Below are 24,902 nucleotides of genomic sequence, written 5' to 3'. Positions count from 1 at the left end.
GCAACATGTGAACCCAATTTATCTGCATGAGTAATTCCCATAAATACCTCTGGTTGACACCTGCCTTTATTTTAATTATCTTTTTATTTATAAAATTACAGCTTGCATATATATATATATATATATATTATAATTAATATATTATATTATATATATATAATTATTATATTATATTAATATATTATAATATAAAAACTATATATATTATATATTACTATTAATTAAGTAATATATATATATTACTAATGCAGACACGTGTGACATTTCCCTGTAATTCAGATCTTCCTGTACAGGGGAGAAGGGATAGAAGGATTATTTTGGAAAGCAGTGTATTGGTGCCTTTAGCTGCAAGTGTCCAGAAAGCACTGTCACAGTGGGATGTTTACATGGTGCATTTATGGCCTAATCCTATTCATTATTAATGTACCGCCAGGTACACCAGTGCTATGAGGACCCCACCATCATGGCAGCCCCTCCAACAGCAGCTGCTTCATGGCTGATAGTGCAGCAGCCAGACCATGTGCCTCCAGCAATACAGTGCAGACCATCAGCTGGTGGAGAGGCCGGAAATGGGCAGGGAATGCTGGAAGACAGGGATGGGACAAGGCAGAGCCAGTGGCCTCCAGATCCTGAACGCCCATTCCAGACTGGACATGCCCCCAACAGGCTCCTCAGTCTGGAATGGGGGTTCACTTTAGAAACAAACCGTGGTTGCACTTCACATATGAACTTAGGGAACTGTGATTTGTTAACTAAACTACAGTTAGAACAAACTAGCATATCAAATAATGCATGAAACATGAAGGTAGGGGTGGGCATGAGCACCCAGTTCTCATAGACTTCTTCAGGCAGCACAGTGGCATCACTAGTATTTGCGTCACCTGGTGCAGGAGGCCTGCGCATCACCCCATGCAGTGGGTGGGGCAACACCCCAGGTGGTGGGCGTGGTGATGTGCTATTGCCCCACCCCCACTGGTTTTTTGGCTGTACCTTTTGATAGAACACAGATCTTTCAATGTGGTTTGTTTCATTGCATTCTGCATGAAATTACACATTGATTGATATATAACATGATGGTATTATTCCTCCAAACTCTGATTTTAGTGATTTTGAAAACTTGTAGGATCACACACACGCCCGTGTTAACTTACTAACACCTTATTGCAGCAGTTCTCATACTTTTAGCACCTGGACCCACTTTTTAGAATGACAAGTCTGTCCAGGACCCATTGGAAGTGATGTCATGGCCAGAAGTGACATCATCAAGCAAACTGAAATAAATAATTATAAATAGTTAAATTAAAATGAAAGAAATAATTAAATAAGGGGGAGCCAGCCCTGTTCCACCAAGTGAGTTTTCTCTGTAGCCTGCCTGCAATAACCCCCCCCCCCAAAAAAAAAAAGAATCAGTGAGATCTTCAGCCCTCCCAGTGCCCAATCAATACAAAGACCCACCTGGCTTTACAAGTCTGAAAGCCCAATCCTATGCCTGTCTACTCAGAAGTAAGTCCCATTAGAGTTAGTTGGGCTTACTCCCAGGAAAGTGTGGCTAGGATTGGGCTGTGAAGGAAACTGCAAGTGCAAAATAGAAAACATTCCCCTTACAAAGTTCAAGCCTCTTTGTTGGTCCTTTCTAGTGGGAGGAAGGCTGCCTTCTGGGGTTTTTGTTGCACTCCAGTCCCATTGAATCAGGACTATTCTGGTGTCCTCACATTCTTTGCCTGGCCTGACCACCAGCCAAGGCACGTCTGCCTACTCGTGAGTAAATTCGACCGTGAGGCTGCTTCGCTTCCCGTACGGCTCCATACGCTCGCAGCTCAGGGGGAGGGACCTCCTCCTCATGTGTTTTTGGGGCTGCATTCATTGGATCAGGACCATTCTGAGTTGGAGTCCTCTCAGCCTGCCCTTTTCGATGGAGCAAGGCAAGGTCGCCTACTCATGAGTAAACGTGGCCACGTGGCTTCCTTTCCCTTCCCATAGAGCTGAACACACTCGCAGCTGGGAGGGGGAACCTCCTTCTCTGGTGTTTTTTGGGGGCTGCACTCATTGGATCAGGACCATTTTGATGTCCTTGGAGTCCTCTCAGCCTGCCCTTTCCGACAGACTAAGACAAGTGCGCCTACTTGCAAGTAAACGCAGCCACGTGGCTTCGCTTGCTTTCCATACGGTTGAATAGGGACCTCCTTCTCGGGTGTTTTTGGAGGGCTGCATTTACTGGATTGGGACCATTCTGGTGTTGTTAGATTCCTCTCAGCCTGCCCTTTCTGTTGCACTAAGGCATGTTCACCTACTCATGAGTAAACATGCAATACAGCTCACTTTCACTTTCCATAGGGCTCCATGCATTTTTTCCTTCCGGTTTTTTGGCCATAACTTTTGAAGAAAAGAAACTATTTCAATTCTGTTTTTTGCATTGCACTCTACTGGGAATTCCACATCCAACGGTGTATGGCACGACACGGTAGCTCCTAAAGCCACGATGTTAGCACGTCACCCCCCTGGCACATCACCTGATGCAGCCCGCACCCCCTAGCGACGCCACTGAAGTAGCACCAAAGCATGGTTTGTCATTATGCATGACCTGAGTCAGACCTCTGGCCTCCAGGTGGCATAGAAGAATTGACACTGGATCCCAGAGACAGGGAGAAGCACCTAAATGGCATTTGTCACACGTGCATAATTAATACGAATACATGCCATATTGCCATCTCAGGCTATAAATACCAAGAAGGCAACAGAAATAAGCAGCTTCAACATGAAGGCCTAAAGAAGTTAAGGAATACTGAAGAAAATCTCCAGTTTTTTTTCAAAATATACAAGGCCTTTCAGTGGACAGGTGGGGAAGTGGGGCTGAAGGATGGAAATGTGCATCCTGGAAACTCCAGTATCTTACATTTTTACATCTATATAGATGCACACATGCTATTAAGATATGAAAAGAAAAAATGTTGTGCTACACAAGAATAGAACATTTTCCAACCCCTTAGAAGTACTTGTGGTTTGAGATCTTCTTCACTAGATCTTTATGAGAAAATGTACAGCAAGTTCAGTTACGCTTTTCTCATATGACTCAGGACAAAAACATCCAAACGGCTGCATTACATGCCCTCCAAACAGAAAGTTGCTTCAATCCCATGTGTGACTGTTAACATGCATTCCACGGACACAAATCCAGGTTTGCCAGTGAGTGTTCCACAGTCAAGGAGCCACAGTTCGATTCATGTGTTTCCAAACTGTTTACTGCATTCTCATACTGATATTTCAAGCGTACACCTTACAACCAATTCGGTTTTCACCTAAAAAACTCTATTATAGGCCAGTCCAGACAGTGCCTCAACTGGACTATTCCTATCACAAGGAGGGACAGCATGAGTGCACATGTCTGCGGGGTGTGACACTGTTACCAGTTATGAGGCAAAATTTTAATTCAAACTGCAGTTTTAACACTGCCGTTTTGATACTATGGGGGCCCCCATATCTGCAGAGCCCATATCTGTGGATTCACTTATCCGTGAATCAGGTCCTGCCCCCCCAGCACCCCCATGCGCACCCCCTCCAGAGGTGAGAGGCCTCTGGGCTGAGGATATCCGCCCCTGCAGAGCTCCTCTGGAGGGGCCTCTGAGCTCAACAGAGGCTGAGGATATCCGCCCCTGCCGAGCTCAGACTGAGCTTTAGATCTCAGAACACGTGGCTTCTGTGGATGGATGAACACATGGATAAATCAGAAGTGGTGTTTTTAATGCATTATAAGCCCTCCAGGCCTCCTCTCAAGATGCCCCCCGTACATACAGGGGCATAATTAGGTGATGTTGCAACATCGTACTGGATGGGAAAAAAACATGTGTGACCAAAGTCAGAGGACTGTTACATGACTGGACTGGACCAACTAGGATATCATCAGAACCAGCCCTACGTGAAAAGGTCTTTGATGTTTTGATGCACTAAATTGCTACGTGTAACTCAGCTATGGCCAGTGTCAGCACAAGTATACTGACAGTGACACATTGGGGTCTGTGTAGTTAGGGTACTATAGAGATTAACAGCCCAATCCTAATGGGTTATAGCGCTGGTGGAACATGTGTTCTGCCAGTGCTAGTTGCCTTATGGCAGTCATGAAACTCACTGAGAGCATGCAGAGTTGCATATTGCCAGAGTGCTGGCAGGAAGGCTGGAGCCATCCCGTTCTCCTGGGGCCTCTAAAGAAGATAGGATGGCAGGGGGGATGGAGTGTGGAGAGGGCAGAGTGAGGTGATAACAGGGGCAGGAGAAGGTGAAATGGGATGGGGAAGGGTGGATTGGGTATGGGAAGGTGTGGGTTCGGTAGCAGCAGTGGCCATGAAATCCTAACCCCTTTCCCATCCCGCAGCATGGTTCCACGTGGACCTGTGCCAGCAAATTCACTAGCATAGATCCATGGAGAACCCCTTTCCTGCTGTGAAGACTTACGCCTGGGTAAGGGAAGAAATGTTCCAGTGGCATCACAGAGGCAGGGTATGCCTCACCCAGTACAGGAAGCTAGCACATCACCCCCATGATGGACTTCCTCCCATGCAGTGAGTGGGGCAACACTCGGGCCGTGGGCGTGGTGATGCACCATTGCCCTACCCCCACAGGTCTTTTTCTGGCTATAACTTTTGATAGAAGAGAGATATTTCAATGTGATTTGTTTCATTGCATTCTGCACTAAATTACACAATGAATGATATATAACATGAAGGTATTATTCAAAAATACCAAGACTTTAAAAATTTGGACCGGTAGTGGTGTCACCCCCACCCATGCATGTCACCCAGTGCAGTCCACACCACTCCCCAGCAATGCCACTTCCCAGAAGAGATAGTCACACCTGTCCTTCCCCCACAGGATGCAGCAGTAGCCATGTTTGCATCACTGCATTGGCGGTGGGAGAAAGAATAGGATTGGATTGGGCTAATAGGTGCTTTGGGGAATCTCTAGATAGTGGCAGCTAGTGTGGCCACCACAAAGCTCCAGAAATCTGCAGAGGACATTCATTTGCTCTCATGCATTTGTGTAGAGAGAGGGGCCTGTTTTGGAGGGCATGTTTAATGAAAGTGATAGGAATAGGAATTTCCTACAACCAGCCCCTCTCCTTTCTTGCTGAGTTGGAGGAAACCATCTATCAGCTCTCTCTGCAAAGGTAAATCAGAGTGAGTGTTTAATGCTGAACAGCAGGAAACCCTTTGAGAGCTTTGGACAATTTCCTGCACTGTATGCAGTGCTTTTCATTCCCGTTTAGCTGTTATTTCACCTCCAGATCTTTTCCTTTTTTTAAAAATGCAAACTCTTATCATGCAGGAGCATATATGCATTGTAAGAGTCCACAGCTTTTGATTCCTGCATGTACAAATAGCATTAAAACCATGTCCTATTTCAGATGACCTTTAAATGAGCAGCCAAACGTATTCTTTATGAAATCACCTGAAAAAGCACAGGCTGCCTATCGCCAGAGATGTACAACTGCTCGTTAGATCACTGGGCAAACAAAAGGTAACACTGTCTATGAAAAGCTCTGAGAAATGAATAGTGAGAATTATTACCATATTGACAACCTAACACTGCACACCCTGGGAATTCTGCCTCCCGCAGTGTGCAATAAAGCCTCACATAATCCAAAGACCAGCCTTCAACAGCATATACTTCTGCTGCTGACTTATTTTTCACATTTTTATACCGCCCTTCCTCCAAAGAGCTAAGGGACGGGTACACAGCTGCTCCCCTCCTTTTGTCCTCACAACAACCCTCTGAGGCAGGTGAGGCTGAGAGAAAGTGACTGGTCCAAGGTCACCCAGGAAGCTTCATGGCTGAGGGGGGATTTGAACCTGGATCTTTCAAGTCTAAGCCCACCTCCCAAACCACTACGCCACCCTGTTGCAAAATGACTGCCAATGGAGCGCAGAGAGCTCCGTTTGTGGTCAATTTGGGGGCACCGCTGAGAGCCGGCAGTGCAGCCTGGGCTCCTCAGCTGTGGGGGTGGGAAGAGGGAGGGGGAAGCTGCAGAACGAGCTGAATGTGATTGTGATGGCATGCACCAGATCCTAACCCCTTTTTGCAGCTTCCCTGCCCCTTTTTCCTCCTTGAACTTGCACCAGCAAAACTGCTGGCATAGGCCTGAGGAGGCCTACTGCAGAGTGAGAGGCTTACAGACAGGTAAGGGGATTTAAATACCCTTTTCCTTCCAAAGCCTACTGATGCACCACCACCACCCTGCTGGATACAGTGCAAGCCTTTTTTTGGCTGGGCTGCACAAGGGGGGAAGGATGGGGCTCCAAGGGCCCAATCCTATCCAACTTTTCAGTACTAACTGACACAGGGCAAGTTACTTTTCCTCCACCTCATTTCTCTACTGTTTGACTACTCATTTAGGAGCCAGTGTGATCCAAAAGTTGGGCTTAGAGCTGAGAGACTTGGGTTCAAATCTGCCTTTGCTGTGAACACACTATAAGGCCTTGAGCAAATAACACATTTCAGCCTTATATTCTTTGCGCATTCAATGAGCATGCATGGTGGGAGATGGTGCTGCATCATGGCAGCAAGTTCTGCTCTCAGCCAATGTAAATTGTTCATTTGCTGACTGGATGCTAATATTCCCTGCATGGACAACTCTCACTGCATGATCAGGAACCCCTGACAATTGGATTTCCCTGCTCAGGGAGTCTCCATGCATGCATGGAGATCAAGGGCAGAGTTTGCCACCACAATGCCATAGGAATACACCCTAAATGGGCCTAAAATGTCTGCAAGGAGCTTCACCCTCAGTTCAACATCTACCATCAGGAATGGTAAAAAGAGTACTATCTTCTCACATGTTTAAGTGAATACAATAAACTTCAGGCTAAATCAGTTACTATGATCCAGCCCAGGGGTGCCCAAACCCCAGCCCTGGGGCCACTTGCAGCCCTCGAGGATTCTCAATGCGGCCCTCAGGGAGCCCCCAGTCTCCAGTGAGCCACTGGCCCTCCTGAGATTTGTTGGAGCCCACACTAGCCCCACGCAACTGCTTTCAGTGTGAGGGGGACTGTTTGACTTCTCACATGAGCTGTGGGATGAGGACTCCCTCCACTGCTTGCTGTTTCACGTCTGTGATGCAGTAGTGGCAGCAAAGCAAAGGCCAGCCTTGCTTTGTGCAAGGCCTTTTATAGGTCTTGAGCTATTGCAAAACCTTCATTCATTCATATGAGTTCATCTTTAATATATTCATTTATGTAAATTTATGTAAATTTATTCAAATTTTAAATGTAAATTAATTCTTTTTTTCCCCGGCCCCCGACACAGTGCCAGAAAGATTATGTGGCCCTCCTGCCAAACACTTTGGACACCCCTGATCCAGCCCATCAAGTAGGAAGGGTGTATGCAGCTACAGGCATGCACTGCTTAATAACCGTTCACTTAAGGATGGATTGCATATATGAGGGTGGTCAAAGCACAATAAAGGCGCTCTTAATTAGGCAATTGCATCTCCCATAGCCTGCAGCAGTGTCTGTTTACACAACAGAGAGGCTCTTAATGCAAAGAATAGGCAATATATCTCCAGTAGCCTGTGCAGCCAGCTAGTGTCTGGCAGGGAGTGTATTTTTACACAACAAAAGCAATAGAGTGGACTGAATGTTCACTTAATGACCTAATCGCAAAACAACGAGAATCAGATAATGGATCCCCATGGTTAAGTGGTGCACACCTGTATTTACCTGGTTCACTATTTCTGTCCAGAAGTACATGCAGGGATGGAACATCTGAATGCAACTTACACACCATTGGAAAAGATGGCACTTGGATGTTCTATTCCGGCATATACATGTGGGCATGTTGTTACGCAAGCACAAAAGACAGTGTCCAGGGTGGAATTTCGCATTAAGCAACTCAGTTTATTTGGGATTATTTTTTAAATGGAATATCAAGTTCTTATGTCTGCAGGAGAAAAAAAACACAAAACAAAACATTTTAAACTGTACCAGGAGTAACATCCAAAGAACTAGCAGGAGCTTGGCCTTCCAGTGACCGAGGGGTGAGGCTATCTACCACCCCATGCTCCTTGCCTGACTACAGTTGCCTTGCTTCTGTCTCTTCAATTATTTAACCTTAATCTCTATATGCAATCTGTGCTCAAAACATTGCACTTCCTTATTATCACATTAACATTACATATAATTTTATATGCATGCACGTACAGGTCTTTCAATTGCAGAATCGCTCTGTACCTTGGATATGCAATTCTAATCACTACTCAAAAGAAGATATAATCAGGACAGCAAGCTTTGATTTAAATCAGCAGACGAATCCATGAACATTTTAACTGCAGCCTAAAATTTGCTCTCCTGATTAATCCGTGTTGCTGAGATATGCTGCTGTGCAGGCCTCAAAAAGACACATCTGCTTTCATCTCTCCTTGTGACATATTTGCCATCACAAAAATTTCTAGACAGCCTTTCCATCCAGTTTGCATCTAACACTAGCAAATTCTTTTTCACTGCATGGTGAAAGTTCTATGGCGAGCTGTTCAGCCATATGAACCACAGGCAATCAGTTGGAAATTAAGGTGTCTTTTAACGTCTGGATCTCTTGCAATCCTGATGGGATTTCAGGGTTCATTTTTAAAGTATTTCTGTTTGACAAAAAACCAAATGTGCCTCTCAGAAGCTTTCCTGCACCTCAGAACACCTCTGGACATGACCAGAAGACACTTTGGGTTGCGATCAGACAGGGAAGATCCAGTGTTTTTATTGGGGGGGGGGGGCCATGAGCACCACCAACTCCAGAGCCCAGGCCAACCAAGCAGGTAGACCTGGGTTCTTGGTTGAACTGGCCTCTGTGCCCAGGGTTTGCTGGGTGGATAGACCTGCTCTTTCACCTGGACTTGGAGCACAGATCTACCTGCTGGGTAGACCTGGGCTCCATGTTTACCTTTATGGCCTCTGTGGCTGAGGTTTGCTGGGTGGGTAGACCTGGACTCCCACCCGGTCTTGGATCCCAGGTATACCTGCTGGGTAGACCTGGGCTCTCATTCCAGCCAATCTTGCCGGCACCCCACCCAGTGGGCATTTCCCTGGCACCTGATTTTGATCTGCTTCTTGGCAGGCATCCTTCCCTGCTGGCACAATAGTTTTTTGGGGGGGCGCATGTATTCATGGCCCCTCCTTGGATCCGTCCCAGCGTCCAGAGGTCCTCTGAGCTCCCCCCCCCCCCAGATCTCAATATTCACAGGTTCAGTATCAGCAGAGGGTCCAGGAATAGAAAAGAAAAATAGAAAAGAGGGTCCAGAGATACTGAGGGCCAACTTGTACCTTGCATGCAGAAGGTTCTTGGTTCAATCCCTGCATGGAATTTCTAGTTAAATAGGATATCAGGCAACAGGCGAACCCTGTAGAACTCCTGACAGTCAGAGCAGATATTACTGGGCTCAATAGACCAATGGTCTGTCTCAGGATAAAGCAGCTTCATATATTCTTCATAATATAGTTGCAAGCAAACACACATATTTCATTTATTCCCTGTCTTCAAAGGAGGGAAATGGGAAGTAATACAAACACTGGCTGACCCATCAACCAGTAGATCATATTTGCGGCTATACTGTTCAAGGGACAAAGCAGGCAAGAAGCAGATATAGGGCAGTATGTGAGAGCACCCAAGAAAAACTGTGGATGACACCAAGAACCAGCAGCAAACACAACAGCCAAAAGAGAGCAGGAAACATACGTAATAGATTTCCCCCAAACTTACCTGGGTCATGACAGCTCTACTTCCCAGCTCAGCCAGGCACCACCAGCCAAGCTCCAAGACCCAACTATCACGAGATTTGGGTGCCACCATCTTGCAAGATCCAAGATGGTGGCACCCAATTGATACTTGGGTGCCACCATCTTGGATCCTGGAAGATTTTGCAAGATCCATGATGGTGCTCAGAGGAACAGGTAGGAGAGGCCACTAGATGGGCCATCCCACAGCACCCACGTGAGTGTGCCATGACACCCTAAGGCAGTGATTCCCAAGCTTTTTCGCCTGGCAGCTCACTTGACCTACTGGGCCACTAGACCAGGCTCCCCACTAGGGCTACAATCCTATACATTGCATAGGGAGGTGGGTTTTTCACAAGGGTTCCGTGGTTCCCCTGGCTGGTTTCCGCGGCTCCCTGGGGGCCACGACTCACAGTTTGGGAACCACTGCCCTAAGGCATCACTTTGGGAACCCCTGGATTAGGGTGTAGTAGAACACACACCTAAAGTGAGGTGATGCAGCTCTCAGATATACAACTGAAATGTATATGGGGGAGTATGAAGGTTAGGAGCAACAGATTTCCCCGCAACTGGAGAGATATCCCAAAATCAAATATTGAGGGAACATGATTGAAACACAAAATTATGCAGGGGATGGATAAAGTGGATAGGTGGATGTTCTTTTCCTTCTCACACAACACCAAAACCAGGAGACATCCACTAAATTTGAGTGTTGGGAGAGTTAGGACAGACAAAAGAAAATATTTCTTTACCCAGTGTGTAGTTAGTCTGCTTGGAGGCAGGCTGTGCAGCATGGCCTTTCCCAGTTTGAAGAGACACTTTGCCAACAGTCTGAGGCTAAGAGGCAAAGAAGGAAGGCCCATAGCCAGGGAGACAGACCAGGGACAGACTGCACTTGCTCCCGGTGTGGAAGGGATTGTCACTCCCGGATTGGCCTTTTCAGCCACACTAGACGCTGTGCCAGAACCACCTTTCAGAGCGCGATACCATAGTCTTTCGAGACTGAAGGTTGCCAATACTAAATGGGGGGGAGGGGAGTAAGAAGTGATATTTATTTACAGGTTTTCATTATCCTGTACAGTATAAAAAAGCAAAAAGGGACCTACGTGAAAGTCTCTGATGAGCACGTCTTTCATTTCACTGGAGCGAGCAGCATGTCCAGAACTAAATAGCTCTCCATACAGGGCCAGTTTCCTATAAAGGGATCATTTCCTCTGTGGAGAAACTGCCTCATTCCTCATGTGCATACCTGTATGTTGCACCAGCAAAGCTACCTGGCCTGGGTGCATGTGGAGAAATAGGCTTTGTGTGTGCTCACCATGTAAGGTGACAAAGGAGAAGCAAGCTACTTCTTCCACAGAAGTCACATTCATGTATGAAACAGTAAAGATGTTTTACAGGTGATGATGCTTACAGGAAAGATGCATTCTGAAGAAACGAGGACCTCACATGCCTAATGTAAGTCCCTCTTGCTTTTCAGTTGTTGTCATCCTCTTATGCACACTTTCCTGGGAGTAAGTCCCCTGGAAATCAGTGGGGCTCACTTCTGAGTAGATATGCATAGGATTGTGCTGTCAGTCACTGGGTGCCACCAAAGGTGTTCAGAGAGTTACTCAAAGACAGGGCATTTTATGACTTGATACATGCATTTGAGTTATGGGAATTTGATTTTATACATATGAAAAGTAAACTTTTTTACCTTTTTGTTTTGTATTTTATTTAGGAGTAAACATCTAAGTAGTAATGTGTAACGTGTGGCTTCTTTCGAAACTCTACTTTTTACCTTTTGTTACTCCATAAACAAACATTTTAAAAAGTATATTTGGGACAATACACTGTAAACTTCTCCCTTATTCGATTTCTCATATGGTTTGTCATAAGAACTGCACACTACAGTTAACTCCTGGCTAGCTTCAGATTTTGTTCATTGCAATCAACATTCTGGTTTATATCTATGGTTTTAGAAGGCCCTCCCTAATAGGCTGTGAGCATTTCATTCCTCCCTCGCATCTTTTCTTCCCACCAGTCTACCTGAGTGCTTCCTTCCTTCAAGCACATGACACAATAAACTGCCACGCACATAGCATACACTAACTGCTGCTACAATTCCTATAATTCATCTGCATTTTACCTTCCCCAAGTCCTTACTTAATGGACTTTAAGGGGCTCCATGGGACAGCACGCTGTTCCGGCATCTCTTCCTTTCCCTTTGATCTGCCTGCCTCTGGGTCCACATCGCAAGTAAACATGGCCAGCTGAATTAAATGTCTGTGCTTTGTTCACATCTGTGAAGTCTTCAGCAGTCTGGACCATTGGCAGTTTGCCCTTAATAACTGGGCAAAGAGACACTTTTAAAAAATGGTGGCTCTCTTATATTTAGCAAGGGGAGAGTAACTGTCCCTATTCATCCCAGCACAGTATCTCTCTCAGTGGCTGTTTGCTGATGTCTCCCTTATGTCCTGAGATTGTGATCCCCTTTGGGGGAACCATCCTCCTAATTCTTTGCAATGTGAATGGCTCTGAGCCTTTATTTTCGCTGAAAAGCAGAACTATAAGAAGCAGCAGCATTTCCTGGGATGAACTCCGTTTCTCTGTCTAGAAATCCTTGCTCTTGCTTTGCAAAGGGGAGAGTCACAAAAGAATGATTTTCGGTCACTGCCTTAGAATCTGTATTTCAGAAAGAAATTTCCTATATTGTAGCAAAGTGTCTGAGCGTATAAAGCAAACAAGCAAACAGCATGGATCATAGCAAGTTTCCAAGTGGAAGGTGTGCTCCTCTAGGCAGACTTTCTACATTCTGGTCTTGCTCCTAGAAGCAATTCCCTAAGAATAGTACTTAGAGATAAAGAAATACAGCAGCCTGGAGGCTACTCACTAACAATTGTCAAAACAGACACACACATTCAGATTAAGTTAGCTTGCTCTAGCAACTTTTGTTAGCTATTTCCCCTGAAGAAGAGCCAAGTGCTCAAAACATGTGGAGGACTGTACAATAGAGCCTATGAGTTTGTTGCCCCTGCCAGCACACCAGCTTCCCAAGGTGTCGCCCTTCTTTGCTGGTTTGTCAGAATCAAACTAACCCAGGGGTGTCAAACATAAAGCCTGCAGACTGGATGCAACCCCTGGAAGCTCTTTATCTGGCTGCCATTATAACAAGGCTCTCCCAGAGCTACCTTTTCAGCAGCACCTCTTCTGCCGAGGCTCTGGGAGAAAGAGATGGAAGGAGGCCTCAGAAGGCAAGGAATGATACAGAATAAGGGGCAGATCAAGAGAGGTATGAGAGGGAGATGCTTCTGAGGTGCTGGGAGAGCCCGGTTATCATGCAGGGCCACCCTTTTGCCGAGGTGTCTGTTGAGGTCTGAACCCAGGAAATCACTCAGGTCCTGCGCACAGGAGGAAATGTGACAAGCACTATGTTTCAATATTCTGTCTGTAGCAAGTAGCAGCTGTTACAGATTGCTAACTCTGTGCACCTGATTGTGGGCATGCCTTGTGCATAAAACAAGGCTGCTGACAAACACTCAATTGGGTGTTAGGGGGCATAGGAATCAGGATGCCGTGTATGTGGGTTGCTGTATGTTTGACCATGTTATGGTAAATATCCTTGTAAATAATATACCTTGGTGATGGAACCTAACTTTCGTGTCGAGTACTTCTTTGCCTCCTGACATTTGCCTTGGACATTAGTCTCAAGTTTCTGTTGTGCTGCCGCTTGTTTTTCGCTCTGCTAGAAACTCCTACACCCTACCACAACAGTGTCACTTCGCAGACCACCTCTCAGCTGTGAAGTGACATTGTGGCAGAAACACCAGTACTGAAAGGCCGGACCCCGGTCTGATAATTGGGCTCTCCCAACATGAGAATTCGGTTCTCTTATCTTGCAAATATGATCACGATTTGTACATTTTCTCTTCTGTCATTTGCAGCTAATGAGTTTCTATGCACAAAGCGCATAAGTACACAGTGCTTATTTCTGGCCATCATCTGCTTAATGAAGTCACTTGCCACTTAATGATGTCACTTCCAGCCCTCAGCAGGCACCATGACACTGTTAAGCCCACTACAGGTGGGCAACAGGTTTGACACTCCTGAACTAGACATCATGTTATATGCATGACCAGAGTTAGAATGCAGGTTTCGTGTTTAGTAAATAGCAGTCAGATCACCCCCCACCCTGCCATGCATCAGACACATAGAATGGGGAGGGAGGGAACTACTGCCTGACCCCAACCAGAGTTCCAATCTGGATTGGGATTTCTGCAACTCCGATCTGCTCCAGAAAAAATCTGATGCCCATAAGAACGTTTTCCTCCAGGACAAATCAGTTGTGGAGAGGAGATTTGGACCATGTATTTGGCCATGGTGAGGTCAGAGGGTAGTCAGTAGTTGACAACAGCTCTTTCACTCAGTCTGGGAAAGTTAGGTTCCTGTTTACCCACTGTACACATCTCTGAGGAGAGCAACTTAAGATGAAATCAACTGGTGGTGGAGGAACAGGGAGGAGAGGGGAGAGGGGAAAGAGGGTCTGGGTGGGGAGGGGCAGGTGGGAGATGGAACATGGGAGGGGAAGGGTGGATTCCCTATAGCACTGGAATGCACTTGGATCCTATCCCTGTTCGCTCCCTTCTTCCCTCTCCTTTAGTCAGGCAGTAAAGGAGATAACCCATTCAGGTAGTGGAAGATGCCTCATGGAAAGGGAATGAAAATTCTCTTACATCAGGAGAACTGCATGACTGCCCCCACCACCACAGGATGGGGTGCACACTCTGTTCACATGGCTGCATCAGAAGGAGGGGGGTTAAGTTAGAACTGGGTTGTAACTCAGTTTTTAGGTATATAGAATATACATTCCACACTGTATTTTAGAGGGTGTAAGTAATTTATCTGGCCTGGCTCTCACTGATTTAAAATATTGATACTCCATCTTTCTCCTCCACAACAGGGGGCCAAGGCAGCTTACAACATTAAAAAAGCAAAGCAATAACAAGCAATGAATACAATAATATAAAAAGCCGCAACCATTAAAAAAGGTAAGAAACAGGCAGTAAAAACATTAAAACTCAGCAGCACAAGTAATAATAAAACCTGCTGAACCTTATAAGCAACAGCAAGAAACAGATACCAGGATCTCAACACAAGGCAAGGTGACCATAATGGCACAGAAGCTGACAAAACAAAAGAGGAAAAGCCAAACACGCTTGGTTAAACTCTGGACAGCAAGTTATAACAGCCCAAGCCTGATGGTGAAACAAAAACCTGGCAGCTGGACAACTGCACCATCCAACATTACAAATCTGTATCTTCCCACCCACATGATTCAGGTTTGCTCGATTCCTATGCTTATCCCAGGCTTATTCCTACCAATCCCTGGAAAGATCATGCCCAAGAGATCACTCGGGGAAATTGCAGATGTCCTTGGAAGCCCTATGCCCTCTCCAAAAATAATACAGAATGTTACTGTGCGGGTTTATCTTCATATGCACCTCGCTACAGGTTAGCAAGAAGATAAAGAAAGAAAGATGTTCACGCATTGTTTGAAATGGCTAAGCTGGGAGATATAGGTTGGTTTTAAGCAATGATGTTAGAGATTATGGGATTAGTTTTGTTTTATCGGGGGGGGGGAAGATAACACAAATGGAACAGGGGCTAGATTTAGGACCATACATTAGCAAATGCAGTTGCAGTTAACCCTTCCATATCTTAGATTCACCTGCTTCAGAGTTGCAGAGCCATGCATACAAACGTTCGTACACTGTCCAGATTTCACCCTGAGTTTACAAAAGAGTTGGCAGCTATGGACAGAGACAAATGGCCTAATCTTAATCTTTGGGTAAGCCGGTATAGTGATGGCTGCGCTGGCCTAGGGTGTCGCAAACGTGCCATAAAGTACATTTGTGGCACTCTGGGAGTAAGCAGCACCAGCACTGATGCTGAATCAAGGAGTTGCACCTGACAGAGCACGGAAGCTCCCACTGGGTGTCGAAGAGCAGGGCAGGGCAGGGGGTGGGGAGGGAGTGTGATGGTGAGAGAGGGGGCTATTCGAGGCTGGGAGAGGCAGGGCTGGACATTCTGGACTTGTGCCAGCAATTGTTCCCTCACCCCAAGGCAACTTCTAGCCTGCTCAATTCCAGCGCTGGATACAGCATAGGCCATGCTGCCCCACTGTGACAGCACTGGTTAGGACTGGGCTGTGAATTTTCATAAAATCTATAGCTCTAAAGAGAAATGATCAAGCCCATGCATCAAGCTGGTTATCACTCATGCAACTGATTGCCACAAACCCAGAAAGCCTGCAACATGCGGCTGAAAGTAACACAAAAGAGAATTTGTTTTCTACAGCCATTGCAAGAGAAGACAAACTTACAAATTCTCCTATGGCCATTATTGCTACAGTATAAACTAGTCTATTGTAGTGCATCTCTACCGTGGCATCTCTCTCCTTAGCGTTGTAGGAAAGTTGTTTGCCCGAGTTGCACTAAAGAGGCTCCAGGTACTTGCAGAGAGCGTTTATCCAGAATCACAGTGCGGATTCCGAGCCAACAGGTCCACCACTGATATGGTATTCTCCCTTAGACAACTGCAGGAGAAATGCAGGGAACAACGACAGCCACTCTTTATAGCCTTCATAGATCTCACGAAGGCTTTCGACCTGGTCAGCAGGGATGGCCTCTTCAAGATTCTCCCCAAGATTGGATGTCCACCCAGGCTCCTCAGCATCATCAGATCCTTCCACAAGGACATGAAGGGCACTGTTGTCTTGGATGGCTCCACATCAGACCCCTTTGACATCCGAAGCGGCGTGAAGCAGGGCTGTCTTCTTGCGCCAACCTTGTTTGGGATCTTCTTCGCTGTCCTGCTGAAGCAGGCCTTTGGAACTACAACAGAAGGCATCTATCTCCGGACCAGATCAGACGGAAAGCTCTTCAACCTCTCCAGACTAAGAGCAAAGTCCAAAGTCCAGCTGAAATGTCTGCGTGACTTCCTCTTTGCCGACGATGCAGCTATCACTACCCACTCTGCCAAAGATCTCCAGCAGCTCATGGATCGTTTTAGCAAGGCCTGCCAAGATTTTGGACTGACAATCAGCCTGAAGAAAACACAGGTCATGGTTCAGGATGTGGACTCACCTCCCTGCATTACAATCTCTGCACATGAACTGGAGGTTGTCCATGACTTTGTGTACCTTGGCTCAACGATCTCCGACACTCTTTCTCTCGATACCGAGCTAAACAAATGCATCGGTAAAGCAGCTACCACGTTTTCCAGACTCACAAAGAGAGTCTGGTCCAACAAGAAGCTGACGGAACATACCAAGATCCAGGTCTATAGAGCTTGCGTCCTGAGTACACTTCTGTACTGCAGCGAGTCATGGACTCTTCACTCACAACAGGAGAGGAAACTGAATGCTTTCCACATGCGCTGCCTCCGACGTATTCTCGGCATCACCTGGCAGGACAAAATTCCAAACAACACAGTCCTGGAACGTGCTGGAATCCCTAGCATGTATGCACTACTGAAACAGGGACGCCTGCGTTGGCTCGGTCATGTCGTGAAAATGGATGATGGCCGGATCCCAAAGGATCTCCTCTATGGAGAACTCGTGCAAGGAAAGCGCCCTACAGGTAGACCACAGCTGCGATACAAGGACATCTGCAAGAGGGATCTGAAGGCCTTAGGAGTGGACCTCAACAAGTGGGAAACCCTGGCCTCTGAGTGGCCCGCTTGGAGGCAGGCTGTGCAGCATGGCCTTTCCCAGTTTGAAGAGACACTTGGCCAACAGTCTGAGGCAAAGAGGCAAAGAAGGAAGGCCCATAGCCAGGGAGACAGGCCAGGGACAGACTGCACTTGCTCCCAGTGTGGAAGGGATTGTCACTCCCGACTCGGCCTTTTCAGCCACACTAGACGCTGTTCCAGAACCACCTTTCAGAGCACGATACCATAGTCTTTCGAGACTGAAGGTTGCCAACTACTGATTGTAGTGCAACTGTGGAGCACGTGACCTTGTAAGACCTTGTAAGTAAAAGCACTGTATTTTACTTCTGCACATCATTAATGTAACAGTGGGATCAGAATGACAAAGATAAAACTTTTCATCTGATTATGGACTCAGCCACACAATCATTTGTTGCATTATAAATGAAAACCTGAAAGCGTCAGGTACATCGTGCATAGCTTTCCCCCAGATAAGTGGGACAACATTGCACAAAACTAATGCCATATGAGCCAGTGCTGTCTTCTAGAAAATTGACGGACACAGGTACTAACTCCCCAGTGCAAGTGAAAGGTAATTGCATGAACCAACATGTGGAACAAGTACACTCATCTGGGAATATAGTACAGCTGTGGGGGTCTCATGTTACAATTTCACCTTTATTCGGTACACTTTCTTCTTAGAAAAGCTCAAAATGGTTTACATGGGCAGTCTCACTTCCAGGCACTTCCCAGGCTTGACTTCCTTAGTTTTCAACAATGCAGCAACAACAACAAAAGTGCCTTTAGGCTCTCCTTGTTACAATTTCCAAACATGGAAGTCAATGGTTCCACAAGTAAATTCTAGTGTACAGAAGGTTTACATGCAAACTCCAAGAAAACAGAGAGGCCCTAAAAGTCTCTGGGAATATCTGAGCAATATTTGTGTGCCTTTTCCACAGAGCTCACGCCTACAGTCAGCTCTCTCACACCAGGTCACTAAACACAGGAGAAATCTGGAAGAGTGTTCCCATGCTAAGAAGCCAAAATGTAGCAAGAGCATAAAACAAGCTGGGTTATTCAACAAATAATGGTCGAAATCCAAGCATCACACCGAAATCACATTAGAAGTCATATTTTTGTATAAGACACATGCATGCAATTGTGTGAATGGAATTCAGATCCAAACCAGCAGATACTTTGCCCAACTTTCCCCATAAAAGGAAATAGCTTTCAAATAAGACTTGGAAATAATTCACATACAAAAAATAACAGAACTGTATTTTCAACTCAGATGGTTACAGCACAGGTGTGCTTCTGAGACTGAAGCCGCATTTGCCTTTATTCTCCCCAGACAGGTGCTTATTATGCGTTTCTTGTTCTCTCTTTTGTTCCCCCCCCCCCATAAATTCCAACTACACTCTGAGATACATGCAAGACGGTAGCAACAAAACTTGGACACCTGCAGGAAACTCAAGAGGCTTCCCAAAGCCTGTGAACAGGAACAGCTCCAGAACTCCCCTAAGCAGCCATTCACTTATAGCATGTAGCAATTAGGGACAAAGATGGAAGCAGAAATCCTTTGAAGTTTCCTATTCTGAATGCCTTTGCTCAGAGCTCTGTTCAGAGAGGCAGAAACAGTGGGACAGCCCAAAATGTTGGCAGACAGGATGAGGATGTGATGGTAGCAATGTGCAACACTGCCAACTTCTGAAAAATCCAGATCCCAGATTACAAAGTTTAGATTTTTCCCTATACACCAAATTCTTTACTCCTAGCAGCATACCAAAATGGTGACTGCTGTATCCAGAAGCCCTGCCGGGCTTTCGTCCCTTCCCTGAAAGAAGCCTGTCTTTCGTCCCTTCCCCCAAGTAAAGGTGTAGGGGCCTCAATGAGTCTCCTCCAGTCTGTGCCAGCTATTTTGCTTTCCAGCCCAACACAGAGCATACATCTGGCAGATCATATGCTCTGGCCAAGGAAACCATTCTTTTAGATGAAATGGATTTAGATAAATGCAAGACACCAGATGACCAACACCAGATGACTATCTCTGGATTATGCCTGACCATTATCCTGATGTTTCCTTATATTTCAAAAGCAGCTGAAGGGATCTCTTCCCCCCCCCCCACCCAATTTGGATCAAGGCTATAATGTGGAGGGAAGTATAAGCTCCCCCATCACATCCAAGTCAAATCACCCACAGAAAGGAAAAAAGATGAGCATTAAATTGTACCATAGATTATCTCATCTTCAGCTAGAAGGGGAATCAATGCATGGAGGGAAAAGGTGTTCACACCATGGTCTTAATTCAGATCTCCCCACCATCACAGAAGACAGTGGGAGCTCTGCTAGTGCCAGTCTGCTGTGGGCAGTGGGCAAAGGTCTGCACTGGGCCACTCATGTCTGTCCCCAATGGCACATTGGGGTCTATCACTACCACCAATACTGAGGGATCAAGGAGACAACCTGGCCAGGTGTGTCCTCCATCACTGCCCAACCGGGCAGACTCTGTTGCCCTCGCTAACTAGGAGTTATCACAAAATTTTCATCTTTGTCCCTTAAGGTAGAGAGCTTGCTTCTCCATTTTATGGCTCCAAGTGTTGCTATATCACATGGATTGGTGACTTTTTCATGTAGGCTTCCTACCCAGTGCCTGTTTCACTCATTAGCTGACTTACAGCATAATCCTAAAAACTTAGGCTGGGCCGGCACTTTCCCAGTGCCAGCTCCAAGTATTGCAAATATGCCATAAAGCACTCAAGAGCCGGCAGCACTGGCCTAAAGGTATACACCAACCTGCTGGCACCAGATCCAAACCTGAACAATCTGGCACTAATATGTGTTTGCCAGGTGGCACATGGGCTGGGAGAGGCCAGTTGGAGGTGGGGAGGAGGCGTTTTAGGGCAGGGCTGTGCCAGCACAAGTTAAGATTGGGCTGCCCAATTGACAGCTTTCATTTCAACAAATAAAAAAATGATGGTGATATATAATAAGCAAGTTTCTAGGTGTTTGGGAAGCCGAGAAATGAGCCAGGAGCTAAACATGCAGGTAGCATTCTGTGCAATTGTTCAGTGAGAATTGCCTACTCCTGGAGCCTTCAATTCTTCTAGCCAATGAGGGAAGGCAGAGAGAGGATTTACATGTAAAGGGAAACAGTGAGAGAGTGTCTTATTTCACTCTCACAAATGTGACCCAAAGAGCTAGGGAAAGACTGCAGTCACAGTTCAGTTGCTTGAGGATGAAACACATTAGTTCCTTTATGAAGCTACTGGAGCTTTTCCCCCTTCCTTGGGGAAAAAAAAAATAAATTTATGAAAATTAAAAGCTGGACAGTTTTTCTGAGCACAAATATTGTCTGTGCTTATTACTGTGACCTACATAGGATTTGTTTTATATTTACTAAGTATTTCCATACTGCTTAAAAAAAATAAAAAGAATACATGGTTCACAGCAGAATATGGAATTTACCAAATTAAAATTAGATAAAAGAAAATTAAAATTCACACTCAGAATAAAAAATTATGCAAAATCACAAGGCGGAGAGTACAGAAGAAGATTTTTTCCTTCTCTGAAGTGCCTATGACTAACAACTGACAATATTTAAAAAAGGCAAATGAAATAAAAAAAGAAAAAGGCATACATTTATTCCATAAAGGACCAGGAGCAACAACTGGGGAAGACTTTCAGGCCCTCACCCCACAGACGATACTTCCCACATTGTGAAGATGTGGGGCAATGATCAGCTCAAATTTCAAGTCTAAGAGGGCTATAAGGAGAGACATTCTTTTAAGTAGGCCAGCTGCAAACCATTTAGAATTTTGGTGTCAGAATCATACCTTGAAGCAGGCAGAGAACAGACTGGTAGCCAGTACAGTTGTGTAAACTTGTGGTCACATTTGTTACTTGTGGTAACTGACACATTCACAAAGCCAGGCTACCACATTCTGTATCAGAGGATCAAGGAATTCTGTAAGAAATCCCTTCGTGGGGCATATTATAGCGCTGTAGTTAAGTTCAGCTGTTAGAAAAACACTGATGATCATCAAATCCCCATCTCTCCAAGTAAGGCTGTAGCCAGCAAATAAGATGGAGCTGGGAGAAAGAGTTTGATTGCAGCGGTCCCCTGTGGACTAGGATACGGATGAACTTATAGGTTGTAGATGTGAGTCATTAGTTTGGGACAAATACCAATAATGACCAAATGACTGCCTGCCACCACATAACGGAGATTTGGGATCAACATCCATTCCATAACTGACATCAAGAAAAGGTGGCTAAGCCAAGATCAGTTCCAGTCCTCTGAAATCACTACAGTTAAAAAAGAACATGTTTTAAAATTCAAATACAAAACACAATAAAAACCAAGATATTATACCCACCATGGAATATTCATAGATTACTTTTCAAGTTTTGCCATGCATTCTAACAAAAAGATTTACCACTACAGCACTCCCAGCTGCACACAATAAATATGTCAAGAATATAAATCCTATAGGGCTAAACCTGGGCATTAAGCCCAGATTCCCCCCCCCCCCAAAAAAAATCTGCTTAATGAACAATATTCTCTTTATTTTCTCACTGTGAATAAAGTTGTTAAGGATGGCATCAAAGGTTGGCCAGGCTGGTCACAGCCAGAGGGTCTACACCCAACTGAGGGCCATCTGACAGATCAGCTCCAGAACCCTCTGTATCAGTGGGGATACTAGCACTGAATGCACCATCAGAAAGTGTGCATGGGGCTCTTTTGGCAGTTCAATGCGGGGCTTTCCCTCAGGGCCCCCAGCAACCTGGCACCAACCCTGAAAGTTGTGCTGTTCTGCTTAGAACACAATACTGCACACGGCAGCAAACTTATTCAATCCTAGATCTTCAACAGGAGTTGGGAACCAGAAGTGGGTCATGATCCAGTCTGCAGTCAACATTTTATGTTTGAGACTCAGGTCAACGTAGTTTATGCAAGAGCCAGGGTTAAGGGTCCTAGAAGAGGCTGGAGATGTTGACTTTAAATGGGGTGCTCTGTCCAGCCCCTCAACGGACACTGGGCCCCTTCAGTTTGCCTTTTCTCCCCTTCCCTTTGTCCCAACTTTATTGATATCCATGCTGGACCAAGTCCACATCATATGGACTGCTTCTTCCTCTCTCTTCAATTGCCAAAAGCTGGGCTGGCTGGCTGAAACTAAAAAACTTTGTGAGAGAAATGGTGGCATAGTACCTATTCGTGCCTCTCAAAATCATCATTTCAATATTTCTGAGGAGTTCTGTTAGTATAATTGCGCAACTTCTCTAAGGTGCATAGGTACATAAAAGTCAAATGAATAATACAGCCAACGTCAGTTTCATCAAAGCTCTGTAGCTACAATCCAAGATTCCACATATGTATGGAAGAGATCATCGAGGCTGACCTGAATGGCTTCTATGATGTGATGCCAGCGTCAGCCTTCCCCATAGCGTTATAAGGCAGAGAGAGAGCACCAACACCCCTTTGCTCAAGCTTCGGAGGTCCCTCTCACTCATTCTGTAAAGCAAAACAAAAGAATTCAATCCACATGGCATGAATAGACTGCCTGAAGGACAAACATTGAAGGAGGCTGTTGCAATAGAAGCTCATCGATCAAGACCTTCTTCTTGGAACCTATACAGCTGATCTCACATGTCCAGGGGTGTAGTTAGGGCACCTGGCACCCAAGACCCATAAATTTTTAACACCCCTCCCCACACACATCCCGGGCCTCAAAGGACTCCTGGGGGTCTTAGAAAGGCACTTCTGGAGGCCGCACACAGACTGAAAGGACAGTTCTGCCTTACCTGCTGCCACCAAAACACACTTTCCTGCTGGTGGTGGCCCAATTCAGCATCAGCCTGGCACCTGGAGAGGTCCGCCCCCACCTGCTATGCCACTGCACACATCTCATCATTTCTACACTTTCCTAAAATGTTTGACAACAATGGCAGTTTACACCATTCTTTTACAATCTAAAAACATGTGCGCTCACATGCATGTTAAATAATTTTAAAAATTGGTTGAGAATGTCCAAAACCTTAAAATATATACGCACACTAGTCATGCCCTTCTGAGCTACCTGAAGATACTGCCACACATTCCTCCAATGGAAGTGGCTGGATTGTTCTTGAATTGACCTGCTACTATACAATCCATTCTATGAGAAAAGTCCCAAGAAAAGCCATAACAAGCTGTCCTCGAATACACCAAATTACAGTACAGCAAATGTTATATACTGTTCTTCCTCTGGTTGGGACCTAGTGAGACAGAAAGGCCAGGCAGCTCCTCTGGGCCAGGTGGGCAGACTTCAAGCTGAAGGTATGTATTTTGGGGTTGCTGGTTTGCTTGTTCTGCTACAACTGAGATTCACCAACCAGATCAAGGTGAAAAACAGTGGTTTGGGAGGAAAAGGACATTTACTTAGCATTCAGGCACAATGTACCTCCGAGCACATTCGCAGTCCAGGAATTTGTTTACAATTCGAAAATTCAGCACATAGCCTTTTTGTACAAAATTCCAGCCCACATTTTCCTCCTCCCCCAAGCTTTCTGCATTTAACCACCTAATTTAGAAAGAAGGCCTTTTAGATGTTGCTGCTTTTAAATAACTGTAGCCAGAAACCCACAGGAATCTAGAAATCAACCAAGACTTACCAGGAAAGAGCCCAACCACTCCTTCTGGAGGTCCCTATTCCAGATAGCTACAGCGATCCACAAAGCATGCGTTACAAATAACCAGATTGCCATCAATACTTTTGTGTTGTCTCCTTTTGCTGCAAAATGAATAACTAGTGGCCCAATCCACATTGGCGCAGCTGCATCACCATGGAGGGACTTGAGTAGGATTGGGCTGCCCAATCATTGCAACATTATAATCCCACTAACTTCACAATGCAGCAAACCAATCTGTTGCCACAAGCAATTCATCCTCAAAAAATGCAGAGCGCCAGAGAAAGGGAAGGGGCAGTAAAAAGGCAGCCAAGCATTTCCAAAAAGGGCTAACTGTTAAACACATACCCTTTTGCCAAGAACCACCCAACACATAAGAAGTTTTTCGTTTGTTTTTTTGAAGGCAAAGAAAAGACCATCTCTGAAAGAAACATTGAAGTAATTATATTTACCTCCTATTGGGGCTTCACAGCTACCGTCTGTGCATTTGCCAATCTCAGATAGACTCGGGTTTTACAAAGAAGGGCAAACATCAGGGCATCTGAAAGTGAACAGAAACAGTTGCTTAGAAGTTGCAATGGACAGAGCCTATTCAACAGCCCAATCCTATTTGGACACTGCACCGATAGCGCACAGGTGTTGGTGTGACATCCATCAAATCCTAAGTCCATCTTGGCAATGCCACACTGACAGTTCACAGATACCAGTGCAACAAGGGCCAAATGCCAAGTCTGTCCTGGCAAGGCAATGTTGATGCAGTCATTCCCAGTAGCATCCCCAGCATCTATGGCAACA

The 24,902-nt window shown here is 45.6% G+C and overlaps 1 protein-coding gene across 1 annotated transcript in view; it reads right to left on the bottom strand.

Moving 5' to 3' along the window:
* The window catches only part of TAFA3 (TAFA chemokine like family member 3), a 99,795-nt gene extending 76,843 nt beyond the window's left edge, over positions 1-22,952 (bottom strand). The window contains exon 1 of the mRNA XM_066624671.1: positions 22,841-22,952. Within this exon, the coding sequence (XP_066480768.1) occupies positions 22,841-22,952 (112 nt within the window). The remainder of the gene's footprint in view (positions 1-22,840) is intronic.
* Between the last annotated feature and the right edge of the window lie 1,950 nt (positions 22,953-24,902).

This window comes from Tiliqua scincoides, chromosome 4 (genome assembly GCF_035046505.1).
Source record: "Tiliqua scincoides isolate rTilSci1 chromosome 4, rTilSci1.hap2, whole genome shotgun sequence".
Lineage (NCBI taxonomy): Eukaryota > Metazoa > Chordata > Lepidosauria > Squamata > Scincidae > Tiliqua > Tiliqua scincoides.
This window is presented reverse-complemented; position numbering and strand designations above follow the sequence as displayed.